Source organism: Megascapheus bottae, chromosome 24 (assembly GCF_031878675.1).
Source record: "Megascapheus bottae isolate mThoBot1 chromosome 24, mThoBot2.hap1, whole genome shotgun sequence".
NCBI classification, from domain to species: Eukaryota; Metazoa; Chordata; class Mammalia; order Rodentia; family Geomyidae; genus Megascapheus; species Megascapheus bottae.
In genome coordinates, this window is record NC_143532.1 from 19495878 (window position 1) to 19519199 (window position 23322).

Genomic DNA, 23322 nt, shown 5'->3' on the forward strand with positions numbered 1-23322 from the left:
CTTAGCGTCTCAGGATAATGGCAAAGGTACACGTGGGTACTCAAGCCTATGCTCTGCTGGGAATGGGCTGCCACCTTGTGGTAGTATTGGATTTTGACCGTGGCCTGGTTGCCCCATGACCAAGGTGAGACCATGAGAGGCAGATGCTGTTTCTGTGGCCTGAGTGCATCCTTCAGGCTTCACAAGGCCAGATGGAACTGAAGAAGTGATCCAGTCCCAGGCCAGTGTCAGGTGCTCTGTGGAAAGCCAGTGGCTGTGGGAGTAACTCTAGTCCTTCAGTGTGTTCTCATGAACATCCAGTTCCATGGATGGCACATACTTATCAAAGCTCTTTAAATCTAGCTGCTTATTTCCTTCCAGGAACCTGGGCTGACATCCATCTTCTCACCGGCGCTGGTTTAGACCTGTTAGGTTCTTGAGCTGGTATAAGAATGGAAGCAGAGAGAGTGTGAGTCCTCACCTCTGGGTCTCCAATGTGTAAGACTAGGTTTTTTCAAGGAGGATAGGCATGGTTAAGAGAGGTTCTAGACCCACCAGGGGCCTGGGGTCAATGATGTTTCTTGACAACAGTAAAGAAAAATGGGCACTTGGGTTCAAGATTGCAGCTAAAGCAGTGTCTGTCTTATTACTGGCTTTCACTTGAAGGCTATAAACTCTGTGACGCATGCTGGAAATGGCACTGGGCTTGAGTGGTAGGTGGGTGATACTCACCGTTACTGCTGCCCCCATGAGTCCTTGAACTAGTGCCTCTCCAGTGGACTTCACCTAGAAGGAATGTGGGTCAGGTTTCCCTGAGCCCTCAAGATGAGCCCAAAGGTGGCACAGATGGACAGCCAGAAAGCCCATGAGCTCAGAGGAATCCAAATGACTCTAAGAATGGGGAAGGAGCCTATGGATAACACCCACATAGGCAAAGCATGACTCTTCAGGCAAGAGCAGCCAGCCTTCCTGGGAAGGTCCCCAGACTGCTGGCTGAGGCCAACAGGGAACACAGGCACAGCCAGGTGACCAGTAGTGTGCCTGAGACAGACAGGTGTGCTGTTGAAGAGAGTTCCCAAATTGCCCACCCCCAACTACCTGCTTGGCAGTGTGGCCCATGTTCATGGCATCATTAATCCGGTTCTCCAGGAAGCGCCAAGTATCCTCGAAGTCTGGGGACGAGTCCTGCATCATCACCAGCTCTGTTGTGTTGTAAATGCCAGCCAGCACAGCACGGCGAGTGTACCAGTTAAACTGCAGAGACACCCACCCAGGATGGTGGCTGACCACTGCTCTGTAGGCCTGGGGAATTTCCACCCAAGACTTTGGGGACTCTAAGGATCCCATCTGATGTTTTTTTTTTCCCCTCACAGATCAATATGGGCCTCTGGACACCACTACTGTCCTCAACTTGTCTAGGCATCTGCCTTGCCTCTGAGTTGAAAACTAAAACTCTCAGTGCTGGGAGTGTGGTAGAGTACCTGCCTAGCATGTATGAAGTCCCAGGTTCGATTCCTCTGTACCACATACACAGAATAAGCTGGAAGTGGTGCCATGGTTTAAGTGACAGAGCACTAACCTTGAGAAAGGATAGTGCCCAGGCCCTGAGTTCAAGCCCCAGGATAGGCAAAACAAAAACAAAAACAAAAATAAAAAAACAAAAACAACCAAAAACTCCGCTGAGAGTGATGCATGCCTGTAATACAACACTTGGGAGGCAGAAGACCGATTTAGGCCAGCCTGTGTTACTTTGCAAGATCCTGTCTAAGAGAAAAACTAATTAATTAATTAATGGAGGGGGGCATGGCTCAAGTGCTAGAGCACTTAACTAACATGTATGAGCGCCCAATTTCAAGCTCTGGTATATTAAAAAAAAAAAAAGTGAACTACTGGGTGTAATGTAATCCTTTCCAGTTGGGTCAGTGAGCCTGAATTGTGTGTCAGGAAGCAGTCAGTATGCCTAACCAGCTATAGCCAGTCCACTCCGGAGCTGCTAAAGAAGAACTGCCTCCAGATTCCTGAATCCAGTTATGATTAAGCCATAATATGCTCCCCAGTAGAGTGGGCCCAAGGCAGGGCTACGGGCCAACCACAACACTGGGGCGAAGCTGTGAGTTCAAGTCCCTGGTGACTTCTGCCAGTTCCTGGCAAACTTCTGTTCAGAGGAGTGGCTTGTCTGCTTTTGTTTTATTCCTTTCATTTCTATGCTTTCTAATTTCTTTCCTTGCCATCTCTGTTGGTGGTGCATACACACAGAGGAAGTTTATTAAAGCACTCTGTCCTATGTGTGCTGGGACTATCAGCATGCTAATCCCACAAAGAACTGCATTTTAATTTCTTTTAGGAAGGTGTACTTGGTTTTTAATTTCCCACCAGAAATATGGTAACATTAACAAGTCATATCTTTCCTGGTGCCTGTTTAAAGGAGCTTATTGATCTCCAGCAAAGCAGGCCAAGACTAGCAGAAGGGAGTTTCTTTTTAAAGCAATAGGTATCTTCATGGCATATCCCTCTCCTGCCTCCCCCCAAAAAATCAGGCTCAGCAAAGACAACACTGAAGACTTCTGCAGAATCTCCATCTTAGGAGACTGAGAGGGAAATGGTTATAAAAAGCAGTCCAATCACAAGTTCATGTTCAGTGCTGGTCCGTGATGATAACCTAGATCTTACTCTGTTCAGGGAGAGGCCTTCCTCACAGCTTAGATGGGAAATGACACTGCAGGCCCCTGTAGAGGTTTGTGATCACAGCCAGCTCACAATGGCTTTCTGGAGAAATGCTTTACCCAAGCTTTCCTGGGTGACTAGTGTGTGGGCCTGCAGGCAACACTCACATCTGTAGACTGGTCCCCAGCGTAGTGCCACATGTCGTCCACCATGCTGGTGAGCAGATTCAAGCTGGGCGGGATATTGTGAGGGAGCAGGAGGACACTGAGGGCCTGGGGAGAGAGGACAGAGAGGCAGGTAACAGGTAACAAGCAAACAGTGAAGGGGACAGCTGCAGCTGATTTGTTTCCTTCAGCTAACACTAATGATAGCTTCAGAAGCCCTCCTGCCCTGTCTGGACAAGACCTTGCCACTTCAACTTTTGAATACACTGCTGTGGCTCACAGAGCTGCCCAGAGGGCCCTAGCCTTGCCTAGAAGCAGCCCAGAAGGCTGTGCTGAATCAGGACAGCAGCCAAGGGCCCAATAATGTGCTATCAGGACTTAAATCCAGCGCCACTACTGACTGTCCTGGCTCCATACTCAGGCCTGGACTAATCAGGCTATAGCTGGAATGGTGGGCACCTGACATTACACACTCAGTTGTCTTTCAGCTGAACTGACAACACATCATTTCTGATGTACTTTCTCACTCTGTACTTTTCAACTTGGAGAATGGCCCACACTGACAGGCTTTGAGAGGGGAAAAAAAAGCTCCAGAAAAAGGGCAGCAGTCCTTGGAATCAGCACCTCTTTCCCCAATACTGCACTGACAATATGACAGGCAGTCCCAGTTCTTGAGATCTTGAACACAGCAGGACTATTATTGAGGTGATGATGCTCAACTGAATCCTCTAACTACCTCCATTCTTCCTTGTGGAGGACCTGAGGACACCCCCAGGTCACTCACATCAAAGCATTGAGACCTACATGTTTAGAGTTGCTTTCTTTGGTGACCCCAACCTGCCAAGTGTCCTGAGCCTTCCTGGATCTATAGAGTAAGGGCTAACTTCCCAGCAGAGTAAGGTCCTCTCAGTGACGGGTGCTGAGAATGCTACTATTCCTGTTGTTTTGGGGGGGGGTGGATGTGGTCTCTACCCGGGGCCAGTGCTCAATGTACGGGATCAGCATTCTCAGTCTGGTTTCCACTGCATCCCTCAGGAACTGGTCTGTCTTCCTCTTCCTGGAAGAGGGAAAAGAAAACAGTGTGTCTCGGATCAAAGACAGGGCCTTGGGCTACACTGTGTACTTAGCCTGGGGAGAGGGTCAGGATTGGCTGCTGGGCTTCATCTGAGAAGGCTGGTAATCACTCTTTTGGCTCTTTTTGGTTTGGCAGCTAGACTCAGGGACCCTGGTTCTTGCTGCCCCCACAGTGATAATACCACAGGACTTACTCTGCCTGGCCCAGCTGTACCAGCTTCTGCTCCTCTTCTAGCACTCGAGTGAGCTGGGCATTGCACTGGGTCACAAAGTGCAGAATCAGCTCACTGCCATCATTCCCAAACATGCTGGCTGCTGCACTGGAGAGTCCCAGGGACTATAGGAGGCAGAGGACACAGGGCAGTGGGGCTCAGCACAGCTGCTGCTTCCTGTGTAGCCTCTTCCCATTGCAGGGGCATGCTCTGCAGTGTAATCCTCACACCTCATCAGCCTTTGGCACGTGGAGGATGAGTTAGTAACTGCTTTAGGTTGGGTACAGCACAAGATCTACTGCTTTCTTTCCACTGTCCTGTTTTAGTTTTACATGAAAAAAGCCCCTCTGAAAAGAAAGCTTGGATAAGGAAGCAAAGCATGGAAGGGGTAGTGGGGAGACAGTTCTGGAAGCACAGCTTAGAACACTTCTAGAGCTACTGTTAGCCTCTTTTGTTACCGAATGAGTCAAAACACTCCTTTTCTTGCACAGGTCAGTTAAAGTGTGGCACCTGCACCTAGAGCCCTAACTAATACCACAGGGCTGGGGGATGCACTCACAAGTCCCTTTCTGACCCATTTTCTCTACCTGATCTCTTGGAAATGGGATCTGCCCATCTTTGCCCTTTTCTCTGTCTCTCTCCCTTTTTGGGTGGACCTGGCACAGTGCCTTGTATATATTATTTGCTCAATAAACATTTAAACTCTGAGTAAAAATTTTAAACATCTAAAAGCTGATGGTAGAATCTTTGGTGTGATCATGGATGCTTTCATTTTTCCTTTGGTAGTTAATGCAGAACGGTGTAAAGAATGCTAAAGAGAATAAAACCCAAGGTAGCTTATTGGTCCATTCTTTTGCAGTGAGCAGTAGTGTAAAAGTCTATACACCCACTCACATGACTTCCCTTGTGGGGCAGTGAAAAGACAAAGTAATCGTGAAATTTAGGTAAAGCACAAGCTAGCCCATGGTCTAAAATACCAGCAGCAGGCTGGGGTGGGAGACAAGATTGTCATTTCCTCAGTCTGTCCTCAAGAGCTTCTCACAGAGCCACTTCATACTGTGGCCTGCACAGAAGCTGACTCTATCAGCAGCGATTTCTTCTGAAGCAGGGGAAGTAATGGTAACTTGCTGAGAGAAATAAACCCAAAACCCCTGAGGGCGTTTCCAACATCATCTCATTAATTTTAAGATGTCCTTTTTTTTTTTTTTTCCATGAAAATTAGTAGGAGCTGGGTACTGGTGGCCCATGCCTATAATCCTAGTAACTCAGGGGGCTGAGATTTGAGGACTGTGGTCTAAAGCTAACCTGGGCAGACAAATAACTAAAGAATCTTATCTCTAATTTACCACCAAAAAGGAGAGATGAGAGTTTGAGATTGAGTTCAAGCCCCAGTCGTAGCACGCGCATGCACATACAACACATACAGACCAATAAGATTCAGAAATTTCATGATAGGGCATAGCTGAATAAGCAACATTTTTCTTTGTTATTGATGTATTAAAATAATGGTTCAAGCTGGGTCCCGATGACTCACACCTGCAATCCTAGCTACTCAGGAGGCTCAAATCTGAATTCAGAGCCAGCCTGGGCAACAAAGTCTTTGAGACTTTTATCTCTAATTAACCACTAGAAAAGCAGAAGTGGTGCTGTGGCTCAAAGTGGTAGAGTGCTAGCCTTGAGTAAAGAGCTCAGGGACAATGCCCAGGCCCTGAGTTCAAGCCCTACAACCAATAAAAAAGTAAATAAAAGTAAAAGAAATAGTGGCTGGACATGGTGGCACATACTACTGATCACATCATTTGAGAGATGGAGGCAGGAGAATTTCAAACTCAAGTCTACTCTGAGCTAATATTAAGATGCTATTTTAAATGAATAAAGTTCTCAAAATTATTTTTTAATATAGTTTCTTATAAACAATGGCATCTCAGAATCAAATATGGCAATTTTGATCACAGATCCTTTTTGCCTAATAGAACATAACTCTCAGCTACAAATGTGACTTAATGGTAGAGTGCTTGCTTAGCATGTATGAAGCCCTGGTTTTGATTCCTCAGTACCACATAAATAGAAAAAGCCAAAAGTGGTGCTGTGGTTCAATTGGTAGATTGGTAGTCTTGAGCAAAAGAAGCTCAGAGACAGTGCCCAGGCCCTGAACTCAACCCCCAGGACTAGCAAAAAAAAAAAAAAGAAAAGAAAAAGAACCTAAGTCTTGAGAACCAACTCCATGATACAGTAATTTAGAAACAGGCTGGGCAGAAGGTATATACCTGTAATACCAGCATTCCTGAGGCTGAGGCATGGTTTGAGGCCAGCCTGTGCTACACAGTAAGACCCTGTTTCAATACCCCTCTTCCTCTAAAAAGATCACTTTCATTACAATGAGAAAAAAAACAAAACCCTAGACAATCCTATAGTAGTTGTGAAGGGCTTTGGACTGGGCCGGAAGAATACATGAAGCCTTCGGCCTCCGACTCTAAGCAGTCCTGCCCTCACCTATACACACCTTGGCTCCTTCAGCAATGGCTTCTGCTGTCCAGCCATGGTCGGGAACAAACTCCAGGGCTGCTGTGAGGATGCGGTGCTGCAGCTGGTCCTCACTCTCATAGTCCTCCTCCTCCTCTCCGCTCTGCTCTGTGTACCTGAGACACCAGATAGCCCACCACACTACTGCTGTGCCCACCAGAGGCCAGAACCCTGCCTCTCTTCTATGCCAGTGTGGATGTGGTCATGGCAGCAGGTAGAAGTCTGGACACCCTCCCCTCCCACATTAGAGAAGGCATGCTGTGTCAGAGCGCTCATGATGTGAAGGCCAACAGCCATGGCATCTGGGCTGCAGTTTACAGCCAACTCAGAGGCTTTGCCCGGGCTGCACCAAATTGTAATTGTCCACCAGGGCCCAACAACGGGACATAACACAGAGTAGATCCTCAAAATAAACTTATTAATTTTTTTATGAAAGTTCTAAGGTTTGAACTTATTTGTTGAAATAAATTCAAATTGGGAAACCAGAAAATGAATACTCTAGTTGAACACAGCAACATTCTGTTTCCAGTGGCAAGATTAATAAGAAAAACCAAATCTAATACAAATGTGAATATCTTCTGAAAGATTAATTAGATACCACCTGTTTAATACAATTTTAAGTGTGCAAATCTGAGTGAAAAAATAGGTTCTGAACAGAGCGTGGAGTGTAATTAACCATTTATTATACACACATAAATATGAAATATGCTTACAGAAACATCAATGAGGCAAAAATGTTAACCCAGTTTTCTGTATAATTTTTGATAATTTTGTTTTATTTTTTGTGAACTTGGTTGTGCTGTTGGGATGTTTCAGAATATTAAAAACAAAGGGTACTTTTCAGACAGCCTTAGGAGGAAAGGTGGGGATGGATGGGAGAGAAGTATAGGAGAAACAGACACACAAAGCATGCAAAGTGGCAGAAATGGTTGCTCTGGAATCCAGGTGCCTACCTGGGGGGTGGGTGAGAAGACTCTGAATCAGGTTTTCCTGCCCCCTGTGTCTCAGAATGCTGCTGAGAAGAGGAAGAGGCGGAAGGCTGCTGCTTCTGCTCTTCTGAAGACTTGAGCCAAACAGAAGCATGAAAGGCCCGTGGCACCAGAGGTTGTCGACAGCGGGACACTGAAACAGGTTTTTGGTGGTTAATTGGAGATAAAAGTCTCACAGACTTTCCTCTCCAAGCTGGCTTTGAACCTCAATCTTTGGATCTCAGCTAGGATTACAAGTGTGAACCACTAGCGTTGACTAGAAACAATGATTTTTGAAAAGCCAGGAGCGTGGATGATGTGGCAGCATACCTGCCAGGCAAGAAGAGACCCAGAGTTCTCACCCCAGCACTACAAAAAAATACATACATACATAAATCAATGAAACAGAACAGAATGTATAAGAATAGCATATATATTTTGGTATATGTACAGAAAAAGTGGAGGGAGACTCAGAGTATGATCATGGAACCAGTGAAGTTCACGAGAAAAGCAGAGGTGAAATACAAGAGTATGTCCTTGTCTGTTATTGAGTCCACGTATTAGGGTGTACTTGTGGAAGACTTTTTTTCTCATAAATGATAATAATGTATAGCTCCTTCTTTAAGTGAATCCCTATTTTTAGGACAGCCAAATGCAGAAATAAAAACACAGCAGAGGCCCGGAGTTTGGCCTGGTGGTAGAGTGCTTGCCTAGCATGCATGGGGACCGGGGGTTCAATTCCTCGGTACCACATACATACAAACGAGCCCGGCCTCTGTGCGAGAGGTGTAAGTGAGAAATGTGCGGTGGGCCTCCTGGGACAAAAACAAAACAGAATAGTTAACGTGGAAGTGAGTTGAGGACGTGGGTCAAGTGCTGAAGGCTGGGGTCCCGAGTTCAAATCCCCGTTCTGCCAAAACCAACAAACCAAAACTTAGCACACGGTCCCAAAGGTGGCACAAGAATGTCACCCAGTGGGTGACGAGGCGAGGAAACGATTGGCTTCTGGAAAGCAATGGCCTTGGCCTCCCGTGCGTGGCAGCGCCCGCGGTCCCTCGGTGACCCCGGCCCGGGCACCAAGGGCAGCGGGCTCGCTGACCTTGGACGCCCCGCTCCGCGCGAAGACTCGGCCTCGCCCCGGGCTCTCGCTCCGCGGTGCCCCGCCGCGGCCAGACGCCGAGGCCGGCCGTGCCACACCTATGCCCTTCGTTTCACCTTGCCGGAGGCCGCCGCCACCGAACGTCCTCCTTCGCCCTGCACCCAGCCTAGGTCGACCTCGCGGCCCTCCCGGCATCTTTCCCCGCTCCCAGGCTCGGCACCCCCCTCACCGGGTAGGCACCGCAGCTGCACGAGCCTCCAGCCCGCCCGGCCCAGCACGCCAGACACCGCCGCCGCCATCTTGGAAGCGGGCACGCACGCGGACGTCCGTGACGTCACGCGGCACTTCCGCCCTGTGTGGGGGGGCGGGGCCCGCGGCGCTCTCTTCTCGCGAGAAGCGGGACACCGCCGAGGAGCCGGCGACTGAGGACAGAACTAGGGAGTTTAAACCCGGACCGCAGGTGAGCGCGCTCCGCGGCTGTCTGAGCGCCCGACCTTTCCCAACCGTCCTCTCCCGACCATCTCCTCGCTTCCCGTCAGCCCCGTGCCTCGGTGGGGACCCGCGGAGAGCCCCGGAGACCGGTGTGCGAGGCGGCGCTGGCCCCGGCTCGCCCCAGGCTCGCCCCAGGCTCCGGTCCTGGTTGGTGTCTGCCCTTGGGGCTCTCGGTCGCGCTCCGAGGAGGAGGAGGAGGAGGAGGAGGAAGCCGGAGCTGGCATCTGGGACTTCTGGGTCTGCGAACTGGCTGTCCCCGGGGCCAGCCGTCGTGACCTCGGATCTCAGTTCCTCCCAAGTTTTCCGCCTCGCGGGGTTGGGGGGCCGGGGCACTAAAACTTGGGACCACTTAACGATGCGCTGATGGCCATGTTGGACCCCCTCGCTGGCCCGGTCTGACTCCCTCCTCACTGTGCCCGATGGGACGGCACGATCCAGGATGCTGGTCTGTAAAGGGAGGCCCAAGGCTTGGTCGTGGGCTGGGGGGGGTGAGGCGGGGGGCTTGGCTGGATGTCTGGGCGTGGAGGGATCGGGAGGAAGCTGGTGATCCCGTACATTTTGCGCGTGTGTGGTTCAGACCCCACGCTTTTCAGGTCGTGTTTTGGCACATTCTGATCAGGGAATTTTTCTTTTTTTTTTTTCTTTTTTTTTATTGTAATTAGTAAAAGGGTTACATGATATTCGCCAGATAGAAGGTGCATTAATTCACATACATTGATACCCTTTCACGTGTCTTGGTACCCATTTCCCTCCCCCCCACACCCCCCGGAATTTTTCAAAATATCCAACCTCCCCCCCCCCACCAGTGTGGAAGATCCCTTGAAATGGAAAGGCTCTAGATCCGTGTCTCTGGATTTAAGTGCAGAGGCTTGTTTTCTTTGTTTGTTTCTGAGGTTAGATTTTCCTCTGCGCTTTCCTGGTTGGTCTAGAATTCTTGAACACTAGTGATGGTTCTGGTCCCAACCTCCTAGGTAGTTGGCACTACACCACTTGCTCCAACTAGGCTTTGTTTTCTTGAATGTGTGTGTGTGTGTGTTGAACGTGGCTCAGGCACTGTCCCTCATCTTTTTCACTCAAGGCTTGAGCTACACCTCCACTTTTAGCTACGTGGTGGTTTGTCGGGGATGAGTTTCAGACTTTTTTTTTTTCTCCCCCTGGGCTGGCTTTGAACCATGACCCTTACATTTCAGCTACGGTTACAGGTGTAAGTTACTGGTGCCCAGCTACTTACCGTTTTATTGTCACCTAATTTTTGTGGGGGGGGGGGAGGTGGTCATGGGGCTTAAACAGCCTGGGTGCTGTCCCTGAGCTCTTGAGCTCAAGTCCCTAAGCCACACAGTTCTTAAGTATATTGGCTTGGATGCTGCACTTTTTTTTTTTTTCTCATGGATGTTTCTTCTTTAGACTGACAATAAAAAAAAAAACTCTGCTGAAGAAAAATGACACGTTTGCTTCTAGATAATCAGAAGAACGTTGTTTAGGAAATGCTGAGTAAAAGAGACTATTTTGGGGGGAGAGAGGTTAATGTTTAATGTGTTTTGTAAGCTCTTTCACCTAAAGTTAGGGGGTATAGATGGCAGGACATTTTGCTGACATTCTTGTGTGTGTACACATACACGTATGGTCATGTGTGTGTACTTGGGCCTAGAAGCCATCCCTTATCTTTTCACTCAAGGCTGGTACTCTACTACTTGAGCCAAACCCCTGCTTCCAGCTTTCTGGTAGTTAATTGGAGCTAAGAGTCTCCTGGACTTTCTTGCTCAGAGTGACTTGAAACCACAATCCTCAGCACTCAGCTTGGTGAATGGCTAGGATTATAGATGTGAGCCACTGGCACCCAAGCATCCCTGTATAGTTCTTAAATGTGAGATTGTTCCCAAGTTGTTCCCCTGAAAGACTTGCAAGGGTTCTTCCTCAACGTCATGTGACAATTAAAAGCTTAAAAGTTTTCAGTTCTTGATGGTGCACTTTTTAGGGATTTAAACCCCCAAATTAAATGACTAAGGAAACCTGTCTGCCCATCAACGTTTGTCATCTTTGTACTGCAGCTGAGAGTTCAATCAGGGTAACAAAGAGCAGTAAAGGGCTGACAGTGAAGTCCAAGTATCTCATGGAACAAAGAGATTCACTTGGGAAGGATGGATCCGGATTTCCAGGGTCCCAAATCCAGCAGCCTAAGGAACTCTCCCCCCCCCATCTCCATGGGGGGCTTAAACTCAGAGGCTAGGCACTGTTCCTGAGCTGCTTTTGCTCAAGGCTAGCGATCTACCACTTGAACCACATCCTTTTCTATTTATGTGGTACTGAGGAATCAAACCCTGGGTTTCATGCATGCTAGGCAAGCACTTTTATACTAAGCCACAGTTCCCAGCTTCTCTCTAGAAATGAAACTGTTAGTAACTCATTCTGAAATGAGTACACAAAGCACTGTAATAATTAATGGTGACTAGTAATTGGGCCTGGTTTTTGTAGACAGAGAAGAGACAGGCAGTCATGGAAAGTGAATGTTTTTGTAAGTGAAAGAGTGCAGTAGACCTAGTTTAAATTCAGCCCTAAGGTGTTTGGTGGTATAGTTGTCAACTTGTGCAGAAGTCAGAAGTGTTTACTAATCTGAGCTCCACCCTTCTGTCACCACTCTGTCCTGTTGACATTAATGTTAGGGGAAGGAAGAGCTGATCAGAATGCTATCTCTTGACCTCATTTCATGGTGAACACTTAGCTGCATATCATCAGGTAGAAGAGAAGCTGGCCTTGTGTGGAAGTTTCCATGGTTAAACTTGGGCTGTCCTGTCAGTTAACTTGGATTCAGATCCCTGCCCTTTACCTTACCCACCGCTCAATTCTCACAGCGTTTCTGGCCTGTAAACTGGGAGTAACCCAAGTTGAAGGTTGATCTGTGGGTCAGCTGAGAAAATGTGTGTAGGGTGCGTTGAATAAAGTTGCTAACATTTAGCATTAAAGACAGTAGATACTATCAACCACTGCAGATTCTAGGATTAAACTTTTACATTTTAATAAAAGGGGAAATATTAGTATTCAGTTTGCAAAGTTTAGATATGTTGTCTCTTAACTATTTGAGCTGGTAAGTAGAGCTGTGGCTCAAGAGGTAGAGTGCCGGGGCCGGGAGTTTGGCCTAGTGGTTAAAGTGCTTGCCTAGCATGCATGAAGATCCAGGTTCGATTCCTCGGTACCACATACATAGAAAAAAGCCAGAAGTGGTGCTGAGGCTCAAGTGGTAGAGCTGTAGCCTTGAGAAAGTCCAAGGACAGTGCTCAGGCCCTGAGCTCAAGCCCAGGACTGGCAAAAAAAAAAAAAAAAAAAAGAGGTAGAGTGCCAACCTTGAGTGAAAAAAATAGGGGACAGTGCTTAGGCCACGTGTTCAATCCCCAGTGCCAGTCCCCAGTGCCAGTTAAAGGCACACATAAGCACACACACAAATTAAGCTAAAGTTGGGTACCAGTTGCTCATACCTATAGTCCTAGCTACTGAGGAGGGAAGTCTAAGGATTTTAGTTCGAAGCCAGCTCAGGGAGACTCTTATCTCCAATTAACTACCAAAAAAAGCTAGAAATGCAATTGTAGCTCAAGTGGTGAATGCTATGCTTGAGCAAAAAAGCTTAAGAATGGCAAACAGGTTCTGAGTTCAAGCCCCAGAACCAGCACACACGTGCAAAAAATAAGCTGAAGAAAGGGCTGGGAGTTACCTATGTGATAAGACCTGCCCAACCAAGTGCAGGGCCCTGCACTGAAACCGAAGTACCACCAAACAAAACCAAAACCAAGTTGAGGTTGGGTTGTGTCTGCTAACTTACTTACCTTTGCTGAGTCACACTTCTAATTAATGCCCTGTGTGTTTGTTTCGCTGCCTCCAACCTCCTTACTTGGCTCCAATCCCCTTGGTTTGTTTCTTTTTGCTGGTCCTGGGGCTTGAACTCTGGGCCTGGGCATTGTCTGTGAGCTTCTTGTGCTCAAGGCTAGCACTCTACCACTTGAGCCATAGCGCTACTTCCAGCTTTTTCTGTGTATGTGGTACTAAGGAATCAAACTCAGGGCTTCATGCATGCTAGACAAGCACTGTACCACTAAGCCGCACTCCCAGCCCCTTTGGTCCCCTTTCTTTGACTGCCTTGTCAGTGTCTTCAGCCGCAGCACTGTCTGGGAAGGCTGGATTGTGAAATGCTGATGTGTTTCACTTATTCACTAGCACGCGATGTTGTCAGCATTCCCTGGCTGGAGGCTGTGATCCCAGTCATAGTGGATGATACTACATGGATTGAATTGCACAGTAGCCTCTCAGTCCTAATTCCCTTCTGCTCGTAGCCTTTAGGTACTTCAGCACTGCAGAAATGGCCAATTTTGGAATCTCAGCTGGCCAGCGTGTGGCAGTGGTCTGGGATAAGTCATCCCCCGTGGAGGCCCTGAAAGAGCTGGTAGATAACCTTCAAGTGCTGACCCGCAGTGAAGGCCATGTGTCCGTGGAAAACATCAACCAGCTCCTGCAATGTAAGTAAAACTTCAAGTGAGTGCTCTTGATATATAGTGCCTGATCTGGGTATTTCTCCTAGATGGTTCATGAAAGGAGAGGCAGGGTACCCGGTAGCCAATGGTTCCTTTTTTTTGGGGGGGGGGGTGTCAGTCATGGGGCTTGAGTTCTGGGCCTGGGCACTGTCCCTGAAGCTCAAGGCTAGTGTTCTACCACTTGAACCATGGCACCACTTTCAGTTTTCTGGTGGTTAAGTGGAGATAAGTCTCATGGACTTTAGTGCTCAGGCTTAGTTTGAACCGCAGTCCTCAGATCTTAGCCTCTTGAATAGCTAGGATTACCACTGCCCAGCTCCTTTTTCTTTTCTTTTTTTTTTTTTTGGCCAGTCCTGGGGCTTGAACTAAGGGCCACTGACACTGGACTTTCTCAAGGCTACCACTTGAGCCACAGTGTCACTTCCTGCTTTTTCAAACCAGGGCTTCGTGCATGCTAGGCAAGCACTCTACCACTAGGCCACAGTCCCAGGCTTGCCAATGATTTCTTTATGTTGTTCCTTAGTAGCTATTCTATGTTGCTTTTGAAAGCTTACCCTTCATCTAGCTTCCTTTTTCTTCTTTTCCTGATATTAGGAAAGGACAGGAAATGAGGAAGACAGAGAAAACAGGACAGAGCCTCAAGGAGCCCTTTGCATTAATGTGGTTTAATAGTGCTGTTTAACTAGCTCGGGTTGTTGGACACTGGAAGAATTGGGAATTTGTTGATGAAAATCTTCCTTCTTTTCAGCTGCTCACAAGGAATCCAGTTTTGATGTTATTATGTCAGGAGTAGTCCCAGGAAGCACCAGTCTGCACAGCACTGAAATTCTGGCTGAAATGGCCCGGATCCTTCGGCCTGGGGGATGCCTTTTTCTGAAAGAGCCAGTAGAGACTGCTGTAGGTAAGGATATCCGAGCTGGAAGACAGAACTTGACAAGATTGAGTCTTTGAGCTCATTTGCTCCATCTCCCCGAGCTGGAGGTAGCATTTGGAGAGTATAAACCTTTTCCTTAGGGATCAATTATTGCTAAACTCAGAGGCAGCAGATCTGAAGAAATTGTGATCTTTGACCCACTAGGAAATAAAGCAGATGGTAACTGCTACCTAAAACAGCCTGAATCATTCAGCAGGTGAAAGCTTAGACTTTGGGATATCTATAACATGGAAAAGGAGGCAACAATAACAAGGCAAGGAGCCTCCTAAGCCTGGTGCTTAGGAGGAGGGGGACATCTGTAAGAAGGATACAAAGAGGAAAAAGTTCCCCAAAGCCCATGTTCTATAGCTGTTCATCTTGAAAGTACAACATGTAGGACCTAGATCAGATTAGTGGTTCCTAAGGGCTGAAGGCAGGCTTTGTGGCTCTGAAGGGGTGGGTAATACTCAGTTCCTAATCTTAATGTCTTGTGAGGTAAGATGAGGGAAAGGGGCTGTAGCCTTCTATGGATTTGGGAGAATTTGTTGTGTTGTGTTGTGTTTTTTGTTTTTTTTTGGTCTTAGTGTTTGGAACTCTGGGCCTAGATGCTGTCCCTGAGCTCTTCAGCTCAGGGCTACTACCCACCCCTTGAGCCAAGCCCCACTTCCCATTTTCTAGAAGTTAATTGCAGATAAGAGTCTCAGGTCCTTTTGTGCCTGGGCTGGCTTTGAACCTTGATCCTCAGATCTCAGCCTCCTGAGTAGCTACAATTACAGGTGTGAGCCACCGCGCCCAGCTGACATTTTTTATTTAGAACTATAACCTTGTTATGTGTACAACAAACATTCGCATTCTTTGCTAGAAATTGAAACTTTGGTTCATCAAATACCATTTCTGTTAAAACTTCAAAGAGAACTTGAGCTCATCATCAGCTGAAAGGGTCTCCAAAAAGCCCAGGGCTAGGTATCAGTGATAATGGAGTGACAGTGATGGAGTGACAGCATTCACCAGTACTGTGGACCAAAAGCATGGTTGAAACTAAAATGCTCTCACAAATGTAACCACAGTGAATGGATAGCTTGTTGCTGTGTGAAGACCTGCTGACCCATATGGAGAGAAGTGCTGTATTATTTTTCCTGCTTTGTCCTGAGAAGCTATTAATTGGGGTTTTCTTCTTGGCAGTTAACAATAGCAAAGTGAGGACAGCATCTAAACTGTGTTCAGCCCTGACTCTTTCTGGCCTTGTTGAGGTAAAAGAGGTAGGTGAGCGACAACCTTGTTTTCTGGGAATTTGAATCAGACAGAGCCTGTCTGTCAGAGGTCAGGACAGTGGGGGGAAAGTAGGTGATCAATACATCAACCCAGAAAACAGGTAGGCCCTAGCTGCAAATGTGAGGTGGATGGTGCCTCCAAAGATAAACCTGTGGGGGAAGACCTTTGAAGAGGTGAATCCCGGCCTATGGGCATGGCTTCTTCTGTTCTGTCTTGCACTTGTGACTTGTTTAACGATCTTGGTGGCCATGATGCCACATGGTGGGAGGGGGAGGGGAAGGCAGGAACCCTGAAGCTGCCGTTCATCTTAGCCAACACAGATCCTAGGCCTGGGTGACAGTAGTGTCTAGACAATGTCCCACTCTCAAATGAAACACCTGTTTCTATTTCTCCACCATTAAGGAGTAAGGAGTGTGAGAGAAAAACATCTGGCTTCTTATATGATCTGGGTCTTTTTTTTTTTTTTGGTGGGGCATGAGGACTTGAACTCTTGGGCCTGCTCTTCAGCTCAAGGCTACCTCCTTACCCCTTGAACCACAGCCCCACTTCCCATTTTCTACTGGTTAATTGGAAATAAGAGTCCCACAGACTTTTGGTGCCTGAGCTGGCTTTGAATCGTGATCCTCAGATCTCAGCCTCCTAAGTAGCTAGGATTACAGGCGTGAGTCACCTTGCCTGGCTTTTTTTTTTTTTTTTTTTTTTTTTTTGTCAATCACAGGACTTGAACTCTGGGCCTGAGCTCTTCAGCTCAAGGCTACCGCCCTGTCCTTTGAGCCACGGCGCCACTTCCAGTTTTCTGGTGGTTAATTGGAGATAAATATCTTAGGGACTATTTTGCCTAGGCTGGCTTTGAACCTGTGATCTTCAAATCTCAGCCTTCTGAGTAGCTAGGATTTCAGGCATGAGGCACCAGCACCCAGCTGTTTTATTTCTTTTATATGGACTTTATTTGTCTCTTTGTGAAACACTCTTCCAGAACATGTTCAAATCTAAGCATGAAGGATGATAGCTCTGGCAGCTAAGCGGACTTCACTCAAACTCTGTTTCTAGTACCTGGTGTAGAGCTGTAGATTCCTTATGCCTACTCTTCCTTAATTTCCCTTAAAGTCTAAGGCTTTTATTTCTTGAGTCTAAAATAGGGAATGCTCATAGAAATTCAGTTTGTACTAAAGAATGTGGAATATAAAGTGGTGACAGCCCAGTCCTTGTCATTCATTGTCCCCCCGTCAGTAAGCCACCAATGCTTTTTTTTTTTTTTTTTTTTTTTTTTTTTGCCAGTCTTGGGGCTTGAACTCAGGGCACTGTGCACTGTCCTTGGACTTTCTCAAGGCTAGCACTCTACCACTTGAGCCATAATACCATTTCCAGGCTGGCCTTGGACTTGTGATTCTCCTGCCTCAACTTCCTGAATGTTGGGATTATAGGTGTAATCCCCACACTTCCTTTCTCCTCCTCCTCCTCCTCCTCCTCCTCCTCCTCCTCCTCCTCCTCCTCCTCCTCCTCTTCTTCTTCTTCTTCTTCTTTTCTTTTTCTTTTTTTTTTTTTTGTTGTTGGTCTTGAGACACCAGGGCACTATCCTTGAGCTCTTCAGCTCTAGACTAACACCCTACCTCTGGGCCTGGGTGTTGACCCTGAGCTCTTCTGCTCCAGGCTACTGTTCTACCCCACTTCCCATTTTCTAATGGTTAATTGGAGATAAAAGTCTCATGGACTTTTAGTGCCTGGGCTGGCTCTGGCTTTGAACCATGATCCTCAGATCTCAGCCTCCTGAGTAGCTAGGATTACAGGCGTGAGCGGGCTTCTTTATTAAACAACAAGTCCAGGTCTGACTCATCTCTGTATCATTATACCCCCTACAATGACTAGCACATCATGACTAATACTTTATAAGTGCTTGAAAATTTGCAGAGGGTGGACTTGAGGCACACGTGCTGACAAGCAGACCCTAGGGCTCTGATGAGTGAGAAGAGGGATGGGAGGTGTGAAGTGGTTTATGTCAGCTTCTATTGGGAGCTTAATGCGCAGAGATGGGGGTTAGCACTGCACAGGGAGGTAGAGGAGGTAGACTGAGCAAAAATGTGGACTGGCCATTTTCAATTGCAGCTGCAGCGAGAGGCCCTGAGCCCTGAGGAGATGCAGTCTGTGCAGGAACACCTGGGGTGCAGCAGTGACAGCCTGATCTCTGTTCAGATCACAGGCAAAAAGCCCAACTTCGAAGTGGGTTCCTCCAGTCAGCTTAAGCTTTCCATCAGCAAGAAATCTCCTTCAGGTAAGGCTGGCCATACCAGGGGCATTCCGTGCATGTAAAGAACAGCCAGCAATCTGATTATTTTTTAGATTAGGCTTTTCTGCTTTATCATCTCTGAATTGCAGAATGCCTACTATAGTGTTAACCTGGGCATAATAACCTGAAATAAGGCATGATGGTTGTTAGTGCACTGAGAGCTTTCACCTTGGGGGCCTGAGCCACATGTCCAGTTGGCTGGCAAGTTTGTTCAGACCCCAGGCTACCGTCACATAAGAAGCCCTGTGCCTGTAGGCAGGGCTCTTCCTAGGCCTATTGAACAGCTTTTCAATTTCAGTGTTAGTGCTGTAATCACAGGCCTTGGAGGATGCTCGTAGCTTGTTTCAGGCTGTTGTTACAAAATTCCTTTTTTCTTCTGTTGTTGGGCCCAGTGAAGCCTGCTGTGGACCCAGCTGCTGCCAAGCTCTGGACCTTGTCAGCCAATGACATGGAGGATGGGAGTGTGGTGAGTTGGCCCTGTGCATATCACTGCTTGCTCTCCATCATGAGTGGGAACAGCCAGTGTGGAGTGGCTTTTGGATTAGGAGAAAGGGGGGGGGGAGGGAGAGAGTGAGTGTGTGTGTGTGTATGCATACATTCAGTGTTACAGCTGTCTCTGGCACTGGTGACACTCCATATTGTTCGTGATGTGAATTTAGCATCTCTTTCCCCTCTTGATGTCTTGTGGACAAGTGTAAAGCGGAAAGCAGTGTCAGTTCCAATGTGTTTATTGGTCCCTGATCTGGGCGAGTCACTGAAGGCTCACTGAAAGGCAGTGTTTTCACGCTTCTTTGTCCCACCAATTCCCACCTTCCCACCAACACATGCTCCAGTCTTACAGCTTATTCCCATGTCAGTTGGTTGCCAATTCCTGCACTGGATGTGTGGCCTCTGGGACATGACGGTGACCCCAGCACTTGAGAGCAGGTGCCTTCTTTGCCTTGGGCTGTGGGTCCTCGCTCTCACTGCCTAGGGTGACCTCAGCTCTTTCTTAGAGGTCACAACTGTGCCGCTGATTGCTTTGAACCTTGTTTAGGACCTCATTGATTCCGATGAGCTGCTGGATCCAGAAGATTTGAAAAAGCCTGATCCTGCATCCCTGAGGGCTCCTTCCTGTGGGGAAGGGAAGAAGAGGAAAGCCTGTAAGAACTGGTAAGTGCTGCTTGAGCCAGTCAGATACTGCCTTGTAAAGGAGACCTTCCCTATAGGAAGCTGTGTTCCTGCGTTGCTTGAAGACTCTCGGGGGGACATAACCTGAGCCAGGCCTTTGGTCTGGGCTCAGCCTCTCGGGAAAGTCTGTAAGAACTCTCTAGGGAACTTCAAGGAAGAATCATGAGTGGGGAGGGAAGGCACACTGCAGTCAGAACACAGGTCAGAGTTAGAGAGTTGAAGAGCTGGCCAGCGGAAGCATAGTCAGAGCAGAAGTGAACCCTCTTAGCCCACCTTGGTAGCCAAGTGTTGCAGGAACATAAGCTGCGCCTGTGTGAGGCGAGATGAGGACACAGGCAGGGCTGAATTGCCTCATTCTGGGGTGGAATATTAGTGATGCCACGGGATTGCAGGGGTGACAGCTCTCAGGTGTGACTGTGGCATGTCAGCTCCTTTTCCTCTTGTGTTTGCTGTGTCCCCTGCATTATAGCTTGTGTGCCGGAGTCAGATTTCCACTATTTTCTGGAGTGTGTGTGCGTGATCCTTTCATGAGAACATCTATTCCGTTCTGAGAGCTTGTGAAATCTTCTATGTGCATGGTTCTGGGAAGTAGTTTTAAAATTCTGTTCATGAGTCGTGTCTTCTAATAACTCATGGCCTCTGTGTTGTTCTCACTGCTCCTGTTATTTTCTTTAACATTTTCCAGTTTTCTTCTGTGCTTCTTTTAGTAGACGTCTTTGTTTATTCTCCCAAATCCCTAATGTTACTATGTCTTCAGCATCTTGCTTTGTTTTGTCTTGGGGTTTTGGCAGCAGCAGCAGCAGTGGTGGTGTTGAGACAAGGTCTTGTATCCCAGACTTACGATCCTGGTGCTCTGCCTCCCAAGTGCTGGGTCATAAGACCTAGCAACATGGCCTGCCTTCAGGCAGTTTTTTTCCAGTTGGCTCTGGTGCTCATGTTAGGAGCTCTCATGTTTCATAATGGTCCCAGTCTTATCCACGATTAAAAGTAGAAGATAGGGCCAGAGCATGGCCTAGAAGTAGAGTGCTTGCCTAGCATTCATAAAGCCCTGGGTTGGATTCCTAGGTACCACATACACAGAAAAAAACAGAAGTCGTGCTTGGCTCAAGTGGTAAGGCACTAGCCTTGAGGAAAGTCCAAGGACTGTGTTCAGCAGGCTCTGAGTTCAAGCCCCAGGACTGGCAAAAAAAAAAAAAAATGCAGCAGGTGCCTGTGGTTCACACCTGTAATCTTACTCAGGGAGCTGAGATCTGAGGATCAGCCTTCTAAGCCAGTCTAGGCAAGTAAGTCCATGAGATTCTTATCTGCAATTAACTACCAAAAAGTTGCAAGTGGAGCTGTGGCTCAAGTGGTGGTATACTAGCCTTGAGCATCAAAAGCCTTCAGGGTCAATGCCCAGGCTCTGTGTTCAAACCCCAGGACTGGCACATTAGAAAATAAGTGGAAGACAGTATGCCTGAGCATCTGGATGGATGTTGACTGCTTTATGGACTGGAGTCTGGGCAGGCCTTGGTGGGGGAGTGCTGGTTCCATGCTTGGGTTGCTTGGGTTTCCCAGGGCAGGCCTTCTGGGTGCTGCCAATTCCAACACACACTCTCCTGCTACCTCCTTCCCACTGGTTCTGGCTGCACAGACATATCTTTCCTGAAGCTGAGGTGAGGTAGGAAGCGAGGAAGCCAAGGGTCAGGTGCTACTCCTGTCTCCCTTTAACCTAGAAGCCTTGCAGTTTGAGTCTGGCTCTACTAGCAAATGTTGGCTGGCCATGGCAAGCTGCTTTTTTTTAAATTTTGAGACAGGCCCTCACTTCAGTGTGTAGGTTGACCGCACTCATGAAACAAGAGGGTTCAGGTAAAGCTCCAGGTCTTTCCCCTCCTGAGGGAAGAAGCTCTCCCCTGCTGTTGTCTGCCTGGCCCCTTAACGGGGATTTGGCATTTCTGGGGGATGGCACTCTCATCAGTGACTGCCTCTTACAGCACTTGTGGCCTGGCAGAAGAACTGGAAAAGGAGAAGTCCAAGAGCCAGAGCTCGCAGCCTAAGTCAGCCTGTGGAAATGTAAGCACTGGACCTGCTGGCACATGGAGACAGGGTGAGGGGTGTGTGAGGGTGCTCGGTGCACTCCCCCAGGCTGGGTTCCCAGTGTGCCTTATCTTTGGCCTTGTCTTTTGTCTCTGTCTGCCAATGGGAGCCTGATGTTGCTTGGCTGTCGGGATAGCTGCCCCTCTGGCTGTGACTGCCCGTGACTTCCTCTGTTTTCTCCTGCAGTGCTACCTGGGCGATGCCTTCCGCTGTGCCAGCTGCCCCTACCTCGGGATGCCGGCCTTCAAACCCGGGGAGCAGGTGCTCCTGAGCAACAGCAACCTCCACGATGCCTAGGGGAGTCCCTGCAGGACACAGCTCTTCCTTCAACTCCTGCCCCACATCCCACCCGCCACTGGGGGTCCCTCCCCCCCGCCCGGCTCCTTGCTCCCTGTTGAAATCAGTTGTGGGGAGGGTGCTGCCGACTGGCCGGCTGGGGGAGCCGCGTGGCGTTTAGTGCTGCTATGAGTGACTGACCAAGGCCTGAGGGGCTGTGTCCTGAAGATGTCCTCCTCGAGTTCCTCGTGTTCCTGGGGGCCTGCCCCGACCCGCGGGCACGCAGTGCTGCGGCCTCGTCCTCCCAGGGGGCGAGGTCACTCGCTGTAGTTCTTGGAGCCAGGAGCCAGCACCAAAGGAATCCCCTGGTTCCTGTGGTCCCACCCATGTCCCTGTAGTGTCACCTCTGTGTCCTGTCATAATTTCTGTTGACCAACAAGTATTAGACTTGCATACTTCGGCGTATCCATGGTAACGGGCATGCGTGTATGGTGTGTGTCAGTCCTCCCCACTCAGCGAGGGTCACCGTGGTTCTTGGTGGAGGAATGCAGTGCCGTACAGGAGCTGGGGCGGCCTTGTGGAAGGACTTCCTTCCACCTCCTGTAGGCCAGGCCAGGCAGCTCGGGATGTGAGGAGAAACAGCACCGGCTGAACCAGCAGCAAGCCCAAACCCCCTTGCTGACCACCACACAGGTCTCGCCAAGTGTTGCCTGAGCAAGACCTGTGAGGTCTCTGGTGTTGCCACCCCCTCCCCCCCCCCCCCGTGAGGTTCTGTGACAAAGGGAAGAGAGTTATGCAGATGTAATTAAAGTTCCCCGTGCTCTTAAATTAGAAATTATACTGAGTGGGCCTCCCCTAATCAGTTGATCCTTCACTAGAAGTAGAGAGCAAAGCTTTTCTTGCTCACCACGCAAAAAGTTGCCACACTGAGAGGTTTGTGGGCAAGAAACTGCAAGTATAAGACGTGTCCCCCAAGCACATGGCTGTGGGGAAAACACCACATGACCTCGGAGGCCTGGGGCTCTGGTGAGCAAGTGGGGCCTAGACCGCGTGTCCTCCCCACCCCCACAGAAATTGAGGTGCTAGGGCTGGTGGTGTAACTCATGCTGGTGTACTTGGATCAACAGCGCCACAGGGAAAAAACACCTGTGCTTGTTAGAGCAGCCCAAGAAAACAGCTCTTGCCCAGTGCCAGAACAGCTAAGTGGCTGTGGTGAGAGGTGAGGTAGATGTGAGATGGCTGCTCAGAAAAGAAAAGAAAAAATGGCCTGAGCAGGAAGCTGCTCAGGTCAAGGTCACTCTGGCCTCCAGACTGAGGACGCCCTAAGTCAGCTTCCCAGGATGAGCTTAGCAGCCTGTAATCCTAGCTACTCAGGAGACTGAGGTCTGAGGCAGTTCAAAGCCATTCTAGGCAGGAGAGTCCATGAGACCCTATGTCCAATTAACTACCAGAAAATCAGAAGTGGCTCTGTGGCTCAAAGTGGTAGAACATTAGCCTTGAGTAAAAGAGTTCAGGGATGGCATCCAGGCTCTGAGTTCAAGCCCCACCCCAATTGACAAAAGAGAAAGAAAGAAAGAGGGGCCGGGAGTTTGGCCTAGTGGTTGAATGCTCACCTAGCATGCACGAAGACCCGAGTTCA

At 48.5% G+C, this 23322-nt stretch overlaps 2 protein-coding genes across 5 annotated transcripts; one reads left to right on the top strand and one right to left on the bottom strand.

Annotated features, from left to right (window-relative positions):
• Window positions 1-120: 120 nt before the first annotated feature.
• Window positions 121-8987, bottom strand: Coq9 (coenzyme Q9). Of its 2 annotated transcripts, XM_090357586.1 has the most exons (9): window positions 8913-8987; window positions 7570-7738; window positions 6597-6732; window positions 4076-4218; window positions 3780-3864; window positions 2811-2915; window positions 1078-1233; window positions 712-765; window positions 121-420 (listed from the first exon to the last, which is right to left on the bottom strand). In XM_090357586.1, exons 1-9 carry the CDS (start codon window positions 8980-8982, stop codon window positions 385-387), a joined length of 954 nt encoding a protein of 317 aa, XP_090213712.1. In that variant the 5' UTR covers window positions 8983-8987; the 3' UTR covers window positions 121-384. The 2 variants fall into 2 exon arrangements, with proteins under 2 accessions (XP_090213712.1, XP_090213713.1); XM_090357587.1 differs by lacking the exon at window positions 4076-4218 and having other exon boundaries at window positions 8684-8971.
• An 82-nt stretch (window positions 8988-9069) lies between these two features.
• Ciapin1 (cytokine induced apoptosis inhibitor 1) lies at window positions 9070-21830 on the top strand. Of its 3 annotated transcripts, none has more exons than XM_090357588.1 (9): window positions 9070-9143; window positions 13495-13677; window positions 14441-14593; window positions 15788-15864; window positions 17981-18146; window positions 18554-18627; window positions 19198-19313; window positions 21305-21383; window positions 21594-21830. In XM_090357588.1, the coding sequence occupies exons 2-9, from the start codon at window positions 13521-13523 to the stop codon at window positions 21702-21704; spliced, it is 933 nt and encodes a 310-aa protein (XP_090213714.1). In that variant the 5' UTR covers window positions 9070-9143; window positions 13495-13520; the 3' UTR covers window positions 21705-21830. The 3 variants fall into 3 exon arrangements, with proteins under 3 accessions (XP_090213714.1, XP_090213716.1, XP_090213715.1); XM_090357590.1 differs by lacking the exon at window positions 9070-9143 and adding an exon at window positions 9207-9322; XM_090357589.1 differs by lacking the exon at window positions 9070-9143 and adding an exon at window positions 9335-9620.
• The last annotated feature ends 1492 nt before the right edge of the window (window positions 21831-23322 follow it).

Coding starts and splice junctions, on each gene's coding strand:
- Coq9 (XM_090357586.1), bottom strand. CDS start 8,982: ATGGCGGCGGCGGTGTCTGGCGTGCTGGGCCGGGCGGGCTGGAGGCTC. Junction 1,234..2,810: donor CTGGGGACCAGTCTACAGAT/GTGAGTGTTGCC, acceptor GTGTCTCTGCAG/TTTAACTGGTACACTCGCCG. Junction 421..711: donor TCATGGGGGCAGCAGTAACG/GTGAGTATCACC, acceptor TTCTTATACCAG/CTCAAGAACCTAACAGGTCT.
- Ciapin1 (XM_090357588.1), top strand. CDS start 13,521: ATGGCCAATTTTGGAATCTCAGCTGGCCAGCGTGTGGCAGTGGTCTGG. Junction 18,628..19,197: donor ACATGGAGGATGGGAGTGTG/GTGAGTTGGCCC, acceptor AACCTTGTTTAG/GACCTCATTGATTCCGATGA. Junction 21,384..21,593: donor CTAAGTCAGCCTGTGGAAAT/GTAAGCACTGGA, acceptor TTTCTCCTGCAG/TGCTACCTGGGCGATGCCTT.